General features: G+C 41.3%; 1 protein-coding gene across 3 annotated transcripts in view; it reads right to left on the bottom strand.

Annotated features, from left to right (window-relative positions):
- The window catches only part of eml1 (EMAP like 1), a 52753-nt gene extending 34814 nt beyond the window's left edge, over window positions 1-17939 (bottom strand). The window contains exon 1 of one of the 3 annotated variants that reach the window (XM_089004442.1): window positions 17811-17939. In XM_089004442.1, coding sequence (XP_088860568.1) covers window positions 17811-17838 — 28 coding nt within the window. In that variant the 5' untranslated portion in view covers window positions 17839-17939. Of the gene's footprint in view, window positions 1-6220; window positions 7270-17810 lie in introns of those variants that run through there. The other 2 variants (XM_089004440.1, XM_089004441.1) reach the window with 2 other exon arrangements.
- Window positions 17940-22017: the final 4078 nt, after the last annotated feature.

Raw genomic sequence — 22017 nt, 5'->3', positions numbered from 1 at the left:
TCGATATAACGAGACTTTACTGTGTATATATATATATATATATATATATATATATATATATATATATATATATATATATATATATATATATATATATATATATATAAATCCTCGTCTCACCCCTCATGGTTGGTGTCTGTCCCGCATTTTAGCTCGGGTCCTCTAACAGAGGCCAGGAAGCTTGAGGGTTCTGCGCAGTATCCGTGCTGTTCCCAGCACTGCGCTTTTCTGGACCGAGATATCCGATGTTGTTCCCGGGATCTGTTGCAACCACTCGTCTAGTTTGGGGGTCACTGCCCCAAGTGCTGCGACCACCACAGGCACGACTGTCACCTTTACCTTCCAGGCTCTCTCCAGCTCCTCTCTGAGCCCTTGGTATTTCTCCATTTTCTCATGTTCCTTCTTTCTGATGTTTCCATCACTCGGGACCGCTACATCCACGACAACGGCTTTCCTTTCCCCTTTATCTATGACCACGATATCTGGTTGGTTGGCCATTACCATCTTGTCAGTCTGTATCTGGAAGTCCCACAGGATCTTTGCTCGGTCATTCTCTACTACCTTGGGAGGTGTTTCCCATTTTGACCTTGGGGTTTCCAGTCCATACTCCGCGCAGATGTTTCGGTAGACTATGCCAGCCACCTGGTTATGGCGCTCCATGTAGGCTTTCCCTGCCAGCATTTTACACCCTGCAGTTATGTGTTGGATTGTCTCAGGTACCTCTTTTCACAACCTACACCTTGGGTCTTGCCTGGTGTGGTATATCCGTGCCGCTATGGCTCTTGAGCAGCCAGTATGAGTGCCTCTGTGCTGTCCTTTAGGCCAGCCCTCTCTAGCCACTGATAGGACTTCTTGAGATAAGCCATTTCTGTTATGGTTCGGTGGTACATCCCATGTAGGGGCTTTTCCTCCCATGATTGTCACACTTCAAGCACCTCATCCTCTGTTCCCCATTGTCTGAGACATTCTCTGAGTACATCATCCGTTGGAGCCTTCTCTTTGATGTATTCATGGAGCTTGTATGTTTCATCCTGGACAGTGGCTCTCACACTCACTAGTCCCCGGCCTCCTTCCTTACGGCTTGTGTACAGTCTCAGGGTGCTGGACTTGGGATGGAACCCTCCATGCATGGTGAGGAGTTTTCGGGTCTTAACATCCGTATATATATATATATATATATATATATATATATATATATATATATATATATATATATATATATATATATATATATATATATATATATATATATATATACAGTATAGTATCCAGTATATCCAATATTTTGTTTTTCTACATATTATTTTTCCTACTCCCTTAGAGCAACCTCAATAACCCCACATAAAACATAAAAAGGAACGACTATGTGAATCAGAGAGAAGATTTGGGTCCAAAATGCAGAAACGTAAAGACAATGAATGCTAAATTTGGTTGTTCAACCCCTCGGGGTGTTTTTGTTGCCCTAATATACCCGCCTTCCTCCTCCCTGCCGTATGTGGTGGGGATTTAATCCTAATCCATGCACACATGCCATCATGCTTTTTGGACCAAGAACTGTAGAAGGGTTGCAAACTGGATTGTGTCAAACTATCCCCCATGTTGCAAGAATGGGAAGTGGGGGTGTCTGTAAGTGTGCCTGTAGGAGAATTGCATGGAGCAAAGAGATAAAATGACGCTAAAATACACATGGAGGCACCCACAGTGAGTCGAAAAGGTGAACGGGATGAATTGAGGGGGAGTGGATTTGTTGAAATATTGGTGCCGGGTGTTGTCAAAATAAATTTGAAAACCACTGATGATTTTTTGCTCTGAATGCTACATTTACGTATTATCCTAGCGAGGAAATAATAATAATAATAATAATAATAATAATAATAATAATAATACATTACATTTTAAGCGCCTTTCAAAGATCTCAAGGACACTTTCCAGTCACAGACAAGCATAGGTACTATAATAAATAAAATACAATCACAAATAAAATACAATAAATACAATACAATTATAAATAGAAACAAGAGATAGAGCTACACAGAAAATGCAATTTTAAATAGGTGAGTTTTGAGATGGGACTTGAAGGTGGGAAAAGAATCGATGTTCCGAATGTTGGGAGGAAGTGAGTTCCAGAGTTTGGGGGCAGAACAGCTGAAGGCTCTGTCACCCATCATGCTGAGACGGGCAGGGCGGGACGGCACACAGAGGTGGAGGGAGTAAGAGGATCTGAGGGAACGAGAGGGAATCGAAATTTGAAGAAGGTCAGATAGGTATGGGGGGGGGGGCAAGATTATGGATAGCTTTTAATGTATAAAGAAGAATTTTAAAGTTGATTCTATATTTGACCGGGAGCCAGTGGAGCTCTTGGAGGATGGGGGTGATGTGGTGAAAGGATGAGGTTCTGGTGATGATCCGGGCTGAAGAATTCCGGAGGAGTTGAAGTTGTATATTGATGGTATTAGAAATTGTTGAGAAGGGGGAGTGAGAGCACACAGGTCAACAAGGAACCCATTACATGATTGTAGTGGGTCAGATGTGATGTTCTTCCACAATGGCCTTGATGGATATTTGTGCCACTCCAACAGAATTATCAACTTCAATATACAATGGAACTGTTGATGGAGAAAGGGCAACAAAATATCATGCTTTAAAGCAATGTTCCCAACTTTTTTTTTAATTTGCCATCGGCCATGTTGGACAGGTGCAGCGGACAATTGTTACTGTTGACATTTTACTATTGTGGCGACTAGCCAACTCTGGGATCTAACTCACTCGGCCAAGGTGTCTCCAGTTTGACTAGTGAGCCACACACCATCATGTTAGACTTTGAGAAGCGCAAATGACTTTTCCAAAACACAGTTGTTTCAAAATCCTAACTTAAAAATAGTGTCAAAACATTCAAATAACCTGGCAGCTAATACAAATATTTTTATATACAAGATGTATATTCATACTTTTGAGATTATTTACCACACCTTCTGATAGAGCGTTTTTATACACATCCGTAAACATCCTATGTTATTTCATGTTTAGTTTAGTCTATATGGATGTATGTAGCTGATTAGATAACTTGTTGGATCAATAGGATGCAACAAGTATTCATTTTAAGTGTCTAATGTTCTCCCAAACCCTTCCCGTTGCTGATAGGCTTGCTCAAGATGATGTCATCGCTGCTGTGTGATAAAACCAGGTTAAAGGGGCGGGCTATGCTCTCTTGGCTTCCCGCTCCGACTAGAGATGTTCTTCTATTGTTTACGAGAAGAAAGTAGTCTTTTCTGTTCACCATCTATGGTCCCCGCTGGTATTTCATCATAAAACTCATCATAAATCAATTGTACTTGATTACCAAATCACTGAAATCCGGTGTCTCGTGATTATATTCCTTTAGTTTATCTTATCAATTCACAAGGCGGCTTTAATCATCATCCCTGTGTGAGAACAAAATATTGCTTGTACGCCTACCATGGAGGTGATGATGACTCACTCGGGAGCAACTCCACAGCATATTGAGCCATCGTAATAACCATTCAAAGCTTGTTTCTAGTCATCTGGTATAGCATAAATCCCATCAAACTTGCTTTGACTTTAGACTAGCCGTAGTAGATGAAGCGAGTCACGAGAATGCCCAGAGATAATTTTTACCTCCAGATTTTGCCCCAAAAATGTGATTTGAAACCATTTTACTCTATAACTTTTAACTTTATAACTCAGGCCAAGAGATGAAACAAATGTCTGTGTGCCTGAGTCTGTAATGAGGCTAATTTTCCCTTGGCATAAACTAGCAAGCTCGTTCTGACCTCCTGAGGGCAAAACGTGCAGCCTGCGTGTGTTCCTGCAGTTTAGCTGACCTCGTCTCTCAACATTAGTGTGGTTGGATGCTCCACAACACATGGCCCTGCAGAGAGGGGAGTGGATGACATAGTTGCATTTTGGTCCAGTCCAACTGCTGCTATGATGTCATTCGGGCCTGGAGGCATAACAATGACACACAGGCTTACTCAAAGAGACCTGCAATAAATTAAGAAGTCGGAATAACGAATTCGAAGCTACTCCCCTTTATACTTGAGATAATATCATTGTTGTTGCAAGTTATAGATGTGAATCGAATCTGGACAATTAGAACAGACTGTGGATGGTACCTTTCCATCCTTTTTTCACACACCTTGTCGATTAAATATGGCATTATAACAGACACAATATTACAAACAAAGGTGTAACTGGCGCCAATATTGAGTCATTAGTTTCCATGACAAAGTATAATTTATTTGGGCTTGTTTTTTTTCTACAGTTTCATGTGCATCTTCGTATTTATGTTTTTCTTTAAATCGTCCTCAATACTTTATTTGGAATATTTGTCATGATCACTTCCGGTTCCATGTCACGTGTTTCGATGTGCGAGAGAAATTGCGCGAGAGAGAAAGAGAGAACGAGAGAAATTGCAAGAGAAATCGTCAGAGAAAGGTAACGATAAAGTCATTAAAGTTTGTCTACTTGCGGTTTACAAGGTGCACACAGTATGTTATTAATTGGCTGATTTACTGTATGTCTTGTCAAACATATTGTAATAATGTCGATTGTTGTTTTAAATGTCTTTTAGTTTTCACGGTGTTCCACAATAAATGTTTTTGGACATCAGTACGAGGTGTCATCCTTGACCGGGGATGATTCAAAAGGTATTGAGGTCTGGTAATTCTTTCGCTAAGTGGTTGGAAGGCTTCTTTCAATCATGTTTGATGCATGATGCAACAAACAAGATGCTTTCACCACCCATTACTCACAAATCTGGTATGACCGTAAAAAAATGTCTCAAATACCTCAGACAACAAACCGGCCGTGGCAGCAAAACCTTTTCACCCGTCACCAACCCACTGAACTTTTAAGTCAATTATCCTGCTACAAACAAAGTACGTACTTCTTGCCCCTATAATGTAATTTGCAGGAAAGTTCAGTCGATTGTTTACTTATAGGTTGGCGTAAAATGGTTCCATCATTGCAGCTACACCTAGTTTTTGGGTCAGGTGACACACTTAAGTTCTGGAACCTGCTTCGAACAGAACAAAAGATAAAATGTCCAAGCTAGTATTGGTGGCCAGTTAGGGCCAGCAGGGCCTTTGGTACATAACACTCTTAGAAGCGCCAACCTGAATTTTATTTGTGACATGGAATTGTAATCATTTATTCCAAACAAGACCCTCTCTTCAAACATAAAACTACTTGTCAGTCACTTCCGTGTCCAAGTACATAGCCTACTGCGACAACATGAGGCACGGCGACTGTATAACAAGTGTTTTGCTAGTTGAATTTAGCTTGCTTTGCCCAATCATTGGTTGATCACGCTGGCACTTCTCAGAGTGTTCTGCACCAAAAGCCCTGCTGGCCCTGACTGGCCACCAATACTGGCTTGTACTAGTAATCGATGGATTTAAGTTAGACTCCTTCATGATTTGCGCTCTGAGACAGGATTATACCCTCATCCCATCACTGGTTGTGCTTCATGTCATGTATAAAGTAGACATTGTTGATTGTTTTTTGTATTGTCCAGCAATGTTAGTGGTTGTACTCGTGGCAACGTTGAATACTATCGCCACAACAACATTCCATCCATAAAGATAATTTATTGTTATTGGAGGGGGCACTGACATTCTGCAGCAAGTACAATGAATCAGCAAACATAAAACTACCCACATTAGTTGAGTCAGGCAAGGGAAGTGTTTAACATAAAAAGGATGAGGATATAAGACAGAGAGGGAATGAGTCATCAACACAACCGCAGATTTAAGTCCATCTGCTTCAAAACTCCCCCAGTTTGTTGGGGATAATCTCCTTTTGTGCATGTGTTGCACCGGCACTTCAGTACATCCTTGACCGCTTCTGTTATCCAATATTCTCAAGCAGTCAGTCATAGCTGAGGCTCAACTTTTATGAACCTACAACTTGCTCCGGAGTCAATATTTTTCAAACTTCTGTCATATTGATGCGTCATGCTGCTTGGCCTCTCCCCTGACTCACCGGCTACAACCCCACTGCCTCGACCCAGTGGACACATTACTGCTGTTCCACACGCATTTTACTGATGACTGCCTATTGTTAGACTCGAACCTGACATGAATGTGGCCCTGGAGAAACTTCTGAATGTTTTTTCTCATCACAGGTCAATCAAGCTAACCCCTGCTATGACGTGTCAAGCCCGATGGAACATCATGCAGAAAGTGGAAGAATTGTTTACCATTGCAGAACTGCAGCAGCGACGTGGTGTCATACAAGCTGCTGTAACTGGAAAAGCCGTCCTCCATTCTCAGACGCTGCTCCACTTCCTCTGCTATCCACCGCTTCTCCTCTTTGCTCTCAGTGCCTCGCTCTTTCTCCGGTGACTCCCTTTTCCTAGTTTATCTTTTCACTTGGCTCTGCCTCCATTCAATCCGCACGAGTCAGGCTCCCTGGGTGAGTATCCATGGCAACCCATTCACTTGCACGAACTCCGGTTGCCTCTTCTTCTTTTCGCCACCTTGTGTCACATGGGGAAGAGGAAACTCCAAGAGAAGACTGACGGAACTGGGCTGACAGAAGTTCAAGGGGATGTTTTTTTTTTGTCCTCCTCCCCCTCTCTTTTCTTGTCGTCTGTCCTCAGCAGCTGCTCGCTCTCGCTGATCTCCAACAGAAAAACAGCTTTAGGAGCGTCTGAGCGGGCAGAGGCGTTTTCTTCGTGCCTGCGCACTTATATGTGTTTAGATAATTCTAGGGAGAGCCCAGCCTTTCCTACTGTCACACAGGAGAGGCAAGTCAGAGCTTGGGGGTGTGGCTTGTTGGATAGTACGTCCTCCTTCTATTTGGTGATTCAGGACAAGGTAGAGCAGATGAGATGGGGGGGGAATGTAACATAATAAACACGAAAACGCCAATTTGCCGTGAGAGTGGCAAAAAGGGCACTAACGAGGCAATCTTCAGCCTTCCAAAGATAGTGACAAAGCTAGAACAGAGGCAAAAGGTGTGTTGTACAGCAAGTAAGCGTCACTTTCTGAAAAATATTAAATGTCAATAACGGCACTGTCAACACTGTATTGAATGAAACCAAAGATCAAACCATTTTCAGGGCCAGGCATGAAAAACAAAAAGGCATGAGATGGAACTCTGCACGTCTGCCCTGTGAAGCTGGCGCACTAAGGATTCCACCATTAGGCCGCCACTGATTAACATTGAAAAATATATTCATCCACATTGTCATGGGTTCTGTTAAGTCAAGTCTTGGTTTTCAACATTGTATACAAAGGAATGAAGGCGACGGAACATGCAACCATGCAACATTGTGTTGTCTTTGTGTTTCCTTTTGTTACTTTGTGTCGTGCGTCATGTGGAACGGGTATGGATTACTTTTCAGCATTTTTGGTCACAACGTTTGATGGGTTTAAAAATGACCTTCCCTCTGGTTCATGGCTCTTCACGGTGTTAGAAGATGGCAGTAAAATCAGCAGGAACCAAGATGTTGAACAAAAGAAATTTCGTATAGCGAAATGCCTTCACAACGTTCATCAAGGAGGAGACTGTGCTGAGCAGCTGTGCCTTTTTGGCAGCACGAATATGCCGGCGTTGTTTTTGATTGGGAGAAATGTCTGTGCCATTTGACTGTCATCGCTGGACACCACAGGGGTGATTGTGCTTTTTTGCACCTGTAATGGGCAGCATTTTCACTGCCCGATTTTGTTCACCGGAAAGGTCAGAGCTGTTGGACAGTCTGCAGCTGGATGGATGCATGGCTTGAGGAACCCGCGATGAGAAGAAAGAAGCATCAGCGCAGAGCTCTGATGCCTATGTGGAACTGTCTCGGCTTGGAATGGAAGCGGATTTACATGGGACAGGAGATGTTAGACAATCTCTTTTTCTCAATGGATGCTACAGATGTGTTTCCTTTCAACATTTAGCTTGTAGCAGATGTGCACATTTCACCGTGACGTCCCTGATCCACTGGTGAAAAGGAGGCTTTGATCCTCTCCTCTCTCCTCTAGAACAGCTTCATGCAACAGAGTGCAGAATGTTCTTAAGAGTGAATGACCGTCTGTCTTTTGTGTTGTGTCACATTGTTTGTTTGTTGTTGTTTTTTTTTTACTTAAGGATGGCGCCGTGAGAGTGGCTGCCTTAACAGCAGCTCCTGTATTTTGATTTTGCTTCTGTGAAATATAATTTTCTCCACTATGAGACAAATAAAGGCTTGTCTAATGTAATCTAATCTAACCAATCAGGTTTCTTTTTAGCCAATATTGCGAGAGACAACAACATTGTATTCCTGTTAGCAAAGAGCGTGAAGAGTGGACTTTTTCTTTGTTGTTGTTTTATTAAAAACACATGTAGACAAGGCTGGCGAGACATAAACGTGACATCATCCACATTGAAGGGATTGGGAGTCACATGAGGACAGCACAGCTCGGGTGTAACTGGATGTCTGTTGCACTCCGCAACAGAACCTTCGAGTGGTACATTTCCGGGGTCGCTGCTTGGCCTCAACGAGATTATCATTTTTTTTGTCTGTCTGTGTCTCTTATCGGCTTTTGCAGATGTCGGAAATACTGAGGAATCCTTCAAACAAGGACAAGAGGTGGGAGGCAAGCGTGAAAGGGAGCGTGAGGGATAAAGGAAAGAAATAAATGGGATAAGGGGGAGGGGAACACGGAATAGAAGGAATAGAGAAAGAGGGCTTGGGGGGAGCAGGAGCAAATTAAAAAGTGAGCAGGGTGGGAGTTTATTGAGGAGAAAAGGGTTTGAAGTGAGTGTTTCCTAATTCAGATAGGGGGTTGTATGTGCACTAAAGAGGGGGCGCTGCATTATTTATTATTCAAGCTTGCTTAGAAGAATAATCTCGTAAAGAGGGTCGATGGCCTATATTCCTTTTTATGCTACTTGGTGAGACTGTTGATCAATTACACAAAAAAGAAAAGTTAAGAGTTATTCTATGAACATCTAGGAAGTGAGGCTACAGTACAATAATTTTGCATCAAGTAACCACAGCCATGTAACAAAAACAAAAAAAAACGCGATGTTCAAAAACCACTTCACTGCACTTGTCTTTTAAATGTGTATTATTGGATATTCATTGAACACCGATTGGTCTATTTAATGACCGACCGACCGATACCGACAATACACGCGCACACACACACACACACACACACACACACACACACACACACACACACACACACACACACACACACACACACACACATTAATACATACACACATTAATACATACATACATACAGACATACATACACACATACATACATACATACATACATACATACATACATACATACATACATACATACATACATACATACATACATACATACACACACACACACGCACACACACACACACATACACACATGAGAGATTACTGTACTCACAATGAAACAAATTGTTAAACAAACACCTCTTTAAGGCATTCATCAATTTTTAATCAAGAATTTGGGACCTTTGTTTTGTTTCTCATTTGTTTTTAAACAGGTGGACCTAGACTGGCTGGTCGGAATACTATTACACAATGGCATCCAGACTAACAACAGCAAATCAAGTCCGCTGTGCAGCAGAGAGGATTATGGTGGGGAAACAAGGCATTGTTTGTGCATTGTTGCATTTAGGTGTGGGGATTCAAATGGGGTGTTACATTCGGGGGGGCGCATGAAGCAAAGCAGGATTAAACCTTGGCTGTTACAACATTTGTGCATCAACAGACAAAAGTAGCTACTCTACAAAAAAAATAGCATCAGAAATGATTTCATATAAAATGACTTTTAGCCGGTAAGAGAGCAAACACCTCTCGTGTTTGTATTCAGATTCATGAATTTCACGTGTCAAATGCAAATGTGCAAACATGGCGTTGGCTTATATTATGTGAGCCACATTTTGTTGAAAGAGGCTCAGATTATTGTAAATCTCTTTCTGAGGCACATTTGGGGTTAGGATAAGCATCTGATCTACTCCCCCGCCACAGACATCACCACCCTTGGTTGTTCACCAGCCCACACTAACAACATAGTGGGTGGCAGGTGGTGGGACTGCGGCTGCTCAAGGCTGTCACGTTTTGCGAGGTGGTGATGGCGGGTGCGAATCCCAAAAAGCAGGCAGGAGGGAGCAGGAGGTTGTTTGACAAATTGTATTAAAATAAAGGTCAGCAGGAACAAAATGTAAAACATCGAAATCAAAAGAACACCAAAAGTCCGCCAAGGTTAAACAAACAAATGCACAGCATACACAATGCATGCAACAAACATGCAGCAAACAATGAACCGACACCGGATGGTCGTGCCGGGTGTCCTTTTAAGAGTCAGTGATTAAAACGACCAGCACCTGCGAGGCCGCAGGCAGGGCTGACGTCGCTACCCGATGGTCGCCAATCTGATCGGGACGACCAGCACCTGTGCAGGTGCAGGCGGGGCCGACAGCGCCCCCCGTTGGTCGCCAACCAGATCATGACAAAGGCCCTCCGCTCTTAAGGTCTCCCATCCCTACTGTTTTGCCGAGAACTCTCTCTCTCTCTGTCGCTCTCTCTCTCTCTCTCTCTCTCTCTCTCTCTCTCTCTCTCTCTCTCTCTCTCTCTCTCTCTCTCTCTCTCTCTCTGTATACATCTCTCTCTGTCTCTCACTTGGTCTCTCTCTCTCACTCACACACACACAACAACAACACAACACACATGATTATAAGATAAACAATGTGTGTGATGATATCCCACCTCAAGAACAAATAATGGAAGTGCAACGATATTCATGTTTAGTTATAACAAACACAAGGGCCATTTGAGACCTTTACTGTCCCAGCACACTTTTGTGCATTATCAATCAGCGTATCTTTGCTTCTGCATGACTTAGCACAGACATCACAAACCCTCATTGGTATAGTATTATGGCTCCAAATACTAAACAACAACAGTGTGTAAAAAAGGATTAGTCGAATTTATCAAAATGCCAAAGCACATATAATCCAAATATGTTTGATTGAGGTAAAATCTTATCTAAATTATGTTTACTTGTGGCAATGTGGCAATGTAATTACACTGAATAAACTGTTAAAGCATTCAAGGAATTCTTGGGCCATTTTTCGCAAGTCTAAAGTTCAGTATGAATCCCACGAGGCCTGCGATTATGCAATATTTTTCAATTCAAGTATTCCACAGATGAATCATAGATTGAAGCGAGTAATCGGAAAAAATATATTTTGATAATATGAACATGTGAGGTGCAGTTTTTTATTTTTATTTTTTGGAGTCGTCTTCACATTCTACTTTTGTATCTGTCCCTTGGGAATGTGTATGCCTTTAAAAGGCCACCCTGACCTAGTGACTGACATGGACGTCAGCAAATGAGAATGCATAGGTGGCTTGCTGCTATTACCTGGGTAACCCTTAGCACACAGGTGTCAACGTCAAGGCCCGGGGGCCCGTCACATCATTTTATTCGGCCTGCAAAAGGTAATCAAGCATGTCAAGTTCAATGATGCTTGCTAAATTCCAAAGCAAAATGTTAAATTGTCCCATGTAAACCACGATAACAGTCATTATTATTGACTTTTGATTTCAAAACTAGTTATTCATCAATTTGTTGTGCACTCTGTATGTTATATGTGGAGGGGATGAAACATTCTCATGGCTTCCCCAAATTTATAACGGCCCTCGAGAGGAAACTGTAACTACAATGTGGCCCGCGGCAAAAAAAATGACTTTGACAACCCTGCCTCAGCAGTTTGATATTGATAATGATGAGAAGAAAATATGGTGATGCTGGTGCTGGTGCTGATGATGTTGATGATGAGGAGTGTGTATGAAGGTGCTTCTTAAAAGGACAACCGACGCCTCCGGACAAGTTGTGTCCATAATTTGTAAAATCGCTTCAAGTGACTTTTACTGAGCGTATTTTACAAAGATTCCACCGCATATAGCTATACTTTACGTTTTAAGACTCGCGCTGAATATTCCAGAAGTCTTGTTTTTGATTTGGTGACAAGTCCTCACGTCACGTCACTGAAGGAACGCCCCTGACCGAGAAAGGACACATTGCAGCAGTCCTTTCATCACCTCAATGCATTTTGCGGTACTTTGTTTGGTCTGAAAACTTCGTGTTGATGCGTGTTGATGGTGAAATTAGAAAGAAAACACATAAATAATGCGATGGTGAATCGTTGTGTGTTGCACCAAGACTTATTTTTGATATTCGCTGACAAAACTTCCCAAGAGACAATTTCCACTGAGCTTTGTCGCCATCTTCTGCCTTTTTTGGGTACTGTGAGTACTAAAGAGTTTGTCACTACATTTCTCTCCAGATGCATCAAAATGACCAGAATAAATTCTTTAATCGATTGCAAACATGTATGCTTTCCTCTTTAGAACTATTTGAAGCATATTCATAACTGGATGAGTAACAAGAAAGCATATTTTCCGAATCTGAAGCCATTGTTTTGATTCTCGAGCAAGGCAAGACGTCTTGGCGTGACACCACGAACAAGGTGGCGGGACCTTCTGAAACTGGCCACTTCCGGGTTCAATTTGAAGTAGTTTTTGGACACTAAGTCATTTTTAATTGGTGTTTTGCATTTGACTAAAACATCATACTGCGTGTTTTGGGTATTTTAGATGCTGTAAAACGTTTCTCTGATGTCCGTTAGGAAACAAAAAAGTGATGTCGGTTGTCCTTTAAGTGTTCTCTCGTTCGTTCCGTCAATCTATTTCAAGTCCAGCCAAGGTTGTGTACAGTATATACTTGGAAGCTTTGAGGCAGAGATTTTACTTCAAACTTTTTTTCGATTTAATTGCAGTCATCATAAACTCCACCTAAAGCCAACGTGATGGACATGGTTGACCTCGTAATCATCCGGTTTCTGAGGTTGTATCAAAGCTGCAAGATAGCTCCATTACAGGACATGCCAGGACAGAAATGAGATGATTGAAACTCACTTCTCCCTCTCTGTGGCTAAAATGTTATGTTATGCAACAGCCCTTTTAGCACGGTTGCGGTCCTGTGTGAAAGCAATGAGACGGAATTGGATTGTGGGGAATCATAGCGTGAATATGCACTTTCAACAGTCAAAGAAAGTCACAACTACAAAACTCTGAAGGAGCTGCCATAAATCACAAGTCACACACAGACATCAGCTGCATATATGTGTGCACAGAAATGGCAACAGTTTTGTCTGAAATATATCAAATGAAAATCGGCTCTATTATTCCTCTTTGAACAGTAATAAGAGAAGTACATTTTGAAACAAATAAGAGTTTGAAGTAGAGCAAAAATATTTCATGGTCTGCAAATGCTTGAGTAGCAATGAAAATAAATATTTTGATGCCGTCAGCTCTCAGGGTGCAACTGAAGGCCAAAATCAAATTGGGCAGTTTCATTTTTCTTCTGTCTCAAGAAAAAAAAAAGCTGACATTCTTTAAATTCCACAGACGATCAATTAGTCTGCCAGTGGGCTGGGATTATACAAGAACAAGTCTAGAAGGAAGGCGGGAACAAGGTCAATCCTCTGGATGATCCAACCACCATCTGTGTGTGCTGTCCTGGTTATTGGGCTGGTTTACACCATGAATTAATCTGAACTGGCCCCTCCACGATTTGCACTGAATTTGGACAAAGTCTGTCACACAATTTAACTGTGTGATCAGGGGATAAAGTTTGCAATAGGATGGGGCAATTTTTTTTTTCGCTGACTATAATATATTATATATTATGAAACGGGTTTGCACATTTACAGTATACAGTTGAGATTTTTATTTTACTGTGCTGAGAATATCTTGTTTTCTATCCTTTCACCCCCCACCTCATCCCCCTTTCAAATTGCTGCTGTGGACTGCAAATTTCCCCATTGTGGGATGAATAAAGGTTTTCTGATTCTGATATAAACTATAGAGCATGTCCCTCTAACGCGCACTTCCACCACTAACAAAATGGCTGCAAACAGTGACATTGCCACAATATATAGAAACTTGTTGGATCCCCCCAAAAAAGAGATTTCTGATTCATCCCTGTGAAGTAACATAACATGTGTGGAACATGATTGGAATCATTTTACTTTGTTCTCTGTGTAGCAAGAATGAAGCACGGTGGAAGGCAGTCGTTGGGTCAATCACATTACATTTCCAAAAGACATGGGACCAATTTATATACTGCAAACGCAGTGAGTTATGGACATGATAGAAATTGGAAACTTGATCTGAATGTTTTTTAAGCCACAATTAATTAATTGAGCCACAAATATTTTGCACAAGTCCTCTTTACTTACCTGCATATCTTATCATGATCTAAGAGGGATACAATTGAGGATGAAAAGGGTCAGAATCATTCAAGTACTTCTGTTAAAAAAAATACTAGAGGCATTTCTTTTCTGCCAGTGGAGACTCTCAAGAAAACCAAAGCAATAACTGTTCATGGTATGCTTAGCAATCCACACAATAAACATTTCAAAGTAATATATGAACATCAATGGCTTGGTGCAGCTTTATTTTGAGAAGTTTGCTAGCAACTCATTGACACATGATGGCTAACACCGTCTTAACACATATACTGTATACTTGGGGCTACTTTAAACAGCCATTACAGTCTGTTGCCAAAGACATCAACTACACAACGTCATCTTAAAACCAAGGACACGTACTGTATGTGTTTGTATGTGTGTATGATTAGGTAGGTAGGTAGGTAGGTAGGTAGGTAGGTAGGTAGGTAGGTAGGTAGGTAGGTAGGTAGGTAGGTAGGTAGCAGTGACGTGCAGTCAGGGGAGGCAGGTGATGCTGTGCCTCACCTGTCATCATGGAAATATCAAATGACAAAATTAATTAAACAGTTTATTTAGTGATTTGTACTTCAACATTCTTTTCCATTTAACTTCACCATTTTTGGATTTTTTTTCAAAATCGCTGAATCTTCACATTTACCGTTCAAATACTAAGTGGAGACGAGCGGTGAGGCAGCAGCCGGCTGAGCCTCACCATGGATTGCGCAATCACTATGCTAACTGTGCTGGCTTGCTCCGCAGTGAGACCACATTGCTGTCCCTCTGCATATCGCTATTAAAGTGTTCAAAAGCTTTCATTATATGAATTAAATTTCTACAGTTTAGCTGGTGGATATAATGTACAGTCACTGTACATTATAAACAATGTACTGCAGTGTTTATTTTAGTTCATTTTATTTTTATCAAAACTGTGCATAGGTGAGGCACACAGTTCTCCTGCCTCATGACAGGGGGCACTGGTGATTAGAGATTTTTTTTGTGACTCCTCGGCTGCAGAATAATGGAATTAGTGACAGCAAGCTACAGTAAACAGTTAGCAAGTTAAGTGCACCCATCCAGTCATTTTTTTCGTGTTGCTTGACCTTATTTTCAGAATGGTGGATTACATATCTAAATTGAAATAATTTTCTAAACTGAACTTTCAATCGAAGCAGGAGATCATAATTAAAGGAAGACAAACACCGGACTGTATAGCTCACAAACGGTGAGGGATGAATGTAAATCTCCTGGACAGCTTCTCAGCTTTTTGGCCAAGAAGGATCTCATTGAAACTATTCCTGAAGCGACAAAGTTGATCCAGCGCGTGCTCACTGTTCCATCTACTACAGCATCAGTGGAGCGCTCATTCTCAGCACAAAAGACTGAAAACATACAGTCGGAACAGGACTCATCAAGGACGACTTTCTTCACTGGCAGTGATCTCCATTGAGACAGAGAGACTTGGACTTCATTTATAAGTAAAGGTAACACAATAATAATGTTTTTTAAATTAGTCAGAACATATATATATATATATATATATATATATATATATATATATATATATATATATATATATATATATATATATATATATAGGGGGGGGTGTTTTACTCTATAAACCCCCCCCCCCCACACACACACACACACAAGTATATGTTGGAGAGTATAAGACTGCGCTCTCTCAAGCAGTAACAACATTAATCACAACTGACTTGGCGGCTGAGACATCCATCTTCACCCTCCCCCTATTTCCTAAACAACCTTTTTTCTTCTCTTTGCAAAAACTGAAACAGACGCCCTCGCATACAGCGCGAGCTATCTATTGCTTTCCCTTTACTTCTTTTTGTGTTGTAAATAGTGTGTATAAAATTGTTTGATTTGAGCACTTTGCCCTGTTTCTCCTCCGCTTGATACTTTGGATTTCTGAGCAAGTCAAATCTTAAATTAATAAAGGTTAAGATAAGAAGCTAAGGAAACAATTAATCTTCTATGAAGCCTATGCACACATTGCATCCAGTTTCTTGACAGGAGGAAGCGTTTCAGCTATCCTAAATGTTTTTTGTTAGTTGGGCATTGTGGGTTGCTGCTGCCTCTTTAGGATTCGCTTATACTGTCCAATAAAGTGCATGAACTTTTCCAAACGCCATAAACGCCCACTCACAAGAATATGAGTATGTATATGACAACCTCAAGTAAATACACTTTCTTCACACAAACTTTCACAGCTAAATTTTTCAGCCCAACCTCAGCCTTACCCGTTTTACTCCAGTCACATCATTCATTTGTAATGACCCCCGATTCTTTCTTGCATCAAGTTGTCTGGAGCTTGAGAAATATTTCCTTGCACTGACCAATCGCACAGAAACTGGACTCACACTGTCATCTGCAGGAATACCGGTGAACTGCTAATGAAACTCCAAACATGGGAAAAGTGACCTGCACTTTAACTTTGTATCTGCACTTTGTAGTATCTTGTTGTCCCAGTAACGTTGAAATTAATTTTAAGTGTTCATTGAACTTCTCTCAGTTCTTTTACATAAAAGTACCTTCAAGCACATTTTAAAAAATTGAGGAAATGAGATGGTTGAATGGATAGATCGATCGATCAATAGGTAGACATAGTATATAGATAGAATGAGTAACAGAGCATTTGTAAAATGAATAATAGTGAAAAGTGTCACGATTTGCAAGATGGTGGTGGACCCCAAAAAAAGGCAGACAAAAGGGAGGAACAGGGTAGGGTGTATTTGACAAATTGTATTAAATAAATTCAGACAGGAACACAATCTCAAACCACAAAGTCATCAGGACAGAAACATCCAAAGTAGCAAATAAAACCAGGAGGAAAGCATGACAAGATGAAACAAACCTGACAGAGTGAAACAAACAATGACCTGACACTGAATGACAGTGCCGGGAGTCCTTTTGACTGATTAAAACGACCAACATATGTGCAGCTGGAGGCAGGACCCTACAGAGCCACTCGCCGCAAACTGTGGCAACATGTGGAATCATGAGTCAAAGTCGAAATAAAAGACTAAGAAGCCAAAAGCCAAAAGGGGGAATGTTTCTGTGCCCAAATGACTGTTGGTGTTAATCTTTCAGGCGGTGCATAAAGAGATTTAGTTCTCCTTCTGAACTTTGGATTTGGCCTAACTTCTCTCATGGTCAGCTGAGAAACACATAATAAATCACTTGCAAGTGCAAGTCAACTTTTCGCACATTTCCTTTAATCAGATAATATAGGAGTTGCCAAGACGCATGGCGGTTGAGTTAGACTGACAGCATATAATCAACATTTGCAGCTAAGTGGAAAGCCCATCTCTCCAAAAGAAATGCCTCCAAGTGTCCTTATAAGGGCCCCAACTAAACCAGCTGAATACTTGCTAAGTGCAATGACCCAGTGGGGAGATGTGCCAAAAACAGAATGGAGCCAAGAGTGGCCCCTCTCTTCTTCAATTCAAAGACACACAATAGTTGAAATCACACACTTGCAAACGTCAAAACAGATAAGCACTTCATCTTTCACTCAGACACTTCAATAAAGACATAAGCTGACTTACCCAGCGGAAGCCCCTCAGAGTCAGACATGGCTGCAGACAGCACCACTTGTGCCTGCCTATATGGCCTTTACCCTTTAATCTATCCTCACAACTATTACACGGTGACCCTCACTCTGTTTTAACTTTGTAACTATACTTCAGTCCCCCTTCACTCTCCTTCCTTTCTGTCTTGGCTCCCTGCACAGCATCAGCAGTGGCTTAAGCACGTGTCAATCAAATAGCCCATTCTATCCTATTGGGCAGTAAATGTGTAACCAACAGCCCCTCTCTTGGGATACTGTTTCCTTCAGATATGACAGGCTTTTTATGATATCGTCTGCACCATTCAAGCAAAATGCCCCACACGTATTTCCTCACAAGATCCCTGATTAAATATTAGGCCAGTTCGTGTGTCTTTATTTTTAATTTGGGACATAATTAGTAAAAACCTGGCACAATGGTGCTCCACACAGCCCAAGTTGCAGGAACTGGAATTTCCTGTGGAAGGCGCTAGAACCTAATAAACGGCTGCAGATTGCTGGCTTGTTTTTCTCCAGTGGCCAACATAACAGTACAATACCAAGCCAAGTCATAGTTGAACAAATCGTGTTGATGATGTGCTTTGTTCCCAATAAACAAACCATTCCTCCACAAAAGAGTCATTTGTATACCATGACTGCACACCTAGAGATAAAATAACAATGAGGAGAATTCTACCTGACACTGCTAGAAACAAACAACCAAAAATGACACACAACCAAAGGCCTTTTAATCTGAACAAAACAATCTTTTTTTTTTTCGTCTTTTCAACTAACCAGAGGTCATATGTTTCATGTCTATACAGTGGTGGCCGTGAATTTCATCGCTTGTTCTTCACTAGTGCTAGGTCTGAATAAATACAGAATGAAAGTGAAGTGTGGTTTGATTTATTACTTGTCCACTAGAGGGTACCCTTAGCCAGGAAATGACTGACCGATCTTTCTTAAAAATGTCCATTTTTTCTTGAAAGGTCCGTCTTGAAAATCGTTTTAACAGTAAAAATCCAAGCATATTCATTTATTCTCCTCCTTCAGCCATTGTAGGTTGACAAAACAGCTATTAAATCAACACAATATATTTGCTTATGCAGCTCGCTACCGATACAATGCAAGTTCTGGCCAGTATGCTCTTGCGGCAAGTGATACTATGATTGACTGGTTACTAGCCAAGAGCCTAGTTAGTTTTTGCGAACAATGATTGGCTAATCACCAGTCATAGTTTGCGAAAACTCTGACGTTGCCCAGGCCTACGAGCAGGACCTGCGCGTCAACAACTTGAAATCTGATTGGTTAAACCAACAAAAATTTGTTAAAGCAACAGGGTCATCGACACCACATTTAATGCGATAGGGCTAGAGGTAAGATATTAAGCCCGAGCTCAAAATGTCAATCATTGCCACCGGGTCGGGCTCGGGCTTGGGCTTGGCGGGGCTTCTATCTCACGGCTTTTTATATGTTTATAAAAATATATACTAAAACGTTGTCTGGGTACTAAACTCAGGAAGACTTGTTATAAAATAAATAAGTAAAAAGCATTCAGGTAATTGTTATTTAATTACTAAACGGGCACAGCCAGAACAGGCTTTTTCAGCGCACATGAACGAGAGCCGGATCTTGAATTGCGTATGTGTACTAGTGATGTGTCCTTTGCGATTGAGCTGGTTCTTAGTGCCGGATCTCTGAAGGGAACGAAGAGGCGATTTTTTTCCCTCTATTGCCCGCCCCCAGCCTTAAAGCTGCATGTGATTGGTCAAGATCCGTGGTAGAGGGGGGGGGGGGTTACAGACAAACGCAGCAGTGAGGAGAAAGAGGAGGGGTTAGTTAGAGAAACAGAAGCACACTTGATAGCACTATAAAGAATAAACAAAAGTGAAAAGGTGAGGAAAATTGAGAGAAAACACAGTGACATTTGGACTCGTTTCAACTTCATTGATGGTTCAAGGGCAGTGTGTAGACTGCAAGGTTAAAATATCCAATCAATCAGGCTCCACAAATAACCCACACATGCACATAATAACAGTCCACCCATCTGTACAATTTGAAGAGAAAAGACGAGCAAGAGAACCAGCTATTAATGAAGTTTCTAGTGTGACAGCCTGCATTTCAGCCATTTTCAATTGGGGATGACAAAGGATTCAGAAAATATACTTATGCTCTCAACCCTATGTATGCAACCCCAAGCAGGAAATTTTTCCATTGTTGGGGTATTAAAGGCTTTCTGATTCCGATTCTGATTCTCTCTTTCTCAAAGAATCATATATGACAAAGGACGTGCTGGAGTCCAAGAACGGGTCAAAAAAGCCACAACTGTTTGTCTAACAACTGACTGCCGGACATCCAGAACCACAATATTCTACATGTCAGTTAAATGCCACTTTATTGAAAATTTCAAAGAGGGGGCCTGTCTGCTGGATTGTTTTCAGTTCAATGAAAGACACATTTCTGAGACCTTAGCAGAGGAGCTGGGGAGGTACTGCAGTGTACTGCAGTACGCACTGTTTTGGAGCCATTTGAGCAGGTCACTGGAGATCAGTGTAGACAGGTACAGTGGACAAATGTTATCACATTATGCTGTTATTATTATTCAATTATTATCAATTTTACTAGTTGATATTATAGCATTATGAATATAAAAAGCAAATTAGTGACAGCTGAGCATCAGACCAGAGTAACCACAGGGAAAGTGAAAGTTAGTGGATGCTGTCTGTGCACATATCAAGAAAACCCATATAAATAAAAATATTTGATCTACCGTATTTTATTACATTGGTAATTTGTTTTTCAAATAAATGTACACGATTTTTGATAGTTAATTAATTTTAGCAAAAAAAAAAAAAAAAAAAAACGAGGAGCCATTTGGGAGCCGAAAGAGACAGAACTTTTTAGTGAGCCGAGCCAAAAGGCCCGTCTCTCTGAAAGAATTCCCATCACTAATGTGTACGCCGCCGTCTCCCGCCGCTCTGCATTCTTAAAACGCCGTGCTTTTTAAGGATGTCCTGTTGCTGCTGTGGTTTATGGCACAACCTGTCAAAATGACGGACGACCTTAAAATTTCCGTCAACTCTTAAAAAACTCTGTCAATGAAAGAAAATAGTTGGTTTATGTAACCTCCACAGAAATATAAAATATGTAAATGTTTATACAGTCTTGTTTAACTTAGATTTAGGTACAAAGACTTTAATTTGTTTTTATAAATACTCCTGAGTCCTCACAAATGACGTGCAATTTCAGGTTTGCTTCGGGCTCGGGCCTACAAAAAAAGTTAATTGGTCGGTGTCGAGCGGGCTTTAATATCCGCGGGTTGGGTCAGGTCGCTGGATTTTTTGGGCCGGGTAGATTTCTGACCCTGGTAACAAATGATGGATGAAATGTGATTGATTAAATGCTTCAATACAAAAACACATTTGGAAGCAGTGCAACAGGGGGAAACGCAGCTGAAAGACAATTTGGAATATTTTAATAAGAATTCATGAACAAAATCTAATTAATATCGGTCCGTGATTTAGATATTTTTAGGCTAGAGGAGAAGGCCTTGCAGGCCCTGATGGTCCGGCACTGTGTCTACAGGAGTTGCAAGAAAATGAAAAGACAATAACAAGTATAACAAGACCATGTCCATGTGTGTGCGTTTGTGTGTGTGCGTGTGCGTGTGCGTGTGTGTGTGTGTGTGTGTGTGTGTGTGTGTGTGTGTGTGTGTGTGTGTGTGTGTGTGTGTGTGTGTGCGCGCGCGTATCATTAGGGGGGTGGGGTATTATCTGTGCTCCAGACTTACCCCCACCTCTCTCAGTCCCAAATCTGGATGTAACACAGCACCCTGGTACTATTTGATCTGTTGCTCTTGTTTGCAGAAGAGCTGGAAGGTCTTTCCAAACATAACCCCAACCTTCACCCAGCTAGGACCTTTCGACCCTTTTGGCTGCATGTCAACCAGACAATCTGCCTATCCAAGTCATTAAGTTGGGCTCGATTAATATTCAATCATTCAAACAGAGGGCCCATATTGCCGCTAACCTTCATTCATTGTGGGGGATATGTTCCAAAGCAACCCGTAATGGGTCAAAATTTATGTGACAAAAATGTCCTACAATGTGAACATAGCCCAAAAGTCATTTGAGACAAGCATCAGATACTTGCAAGATTAATGTGGACACATGACCTTACAGGAGGGTGTTCATTGCAGTTAATGTTTT

Source organism: Hippocampus bargibanti, linkage group LG09 (genome assembly GCF_051943395.1).
Source record: "Hippocampus bargibanti isolate YZ-2025 linkage group LG09, ASM5194339v1, whole genome shotgun sequence".
Taxonomy (NCBI): domain Eukaryota; kingdom Metazoa; phylum Chordata; class Actinopteri; order Syngnathiformes; family Syngnathidae; genus Hippocampus; species Hippocampus bargibanti.
Note: the sequence above shows the minus strand (reverse complement) of the source record. Positions and strands in the feature narration are given on the sequence as shown.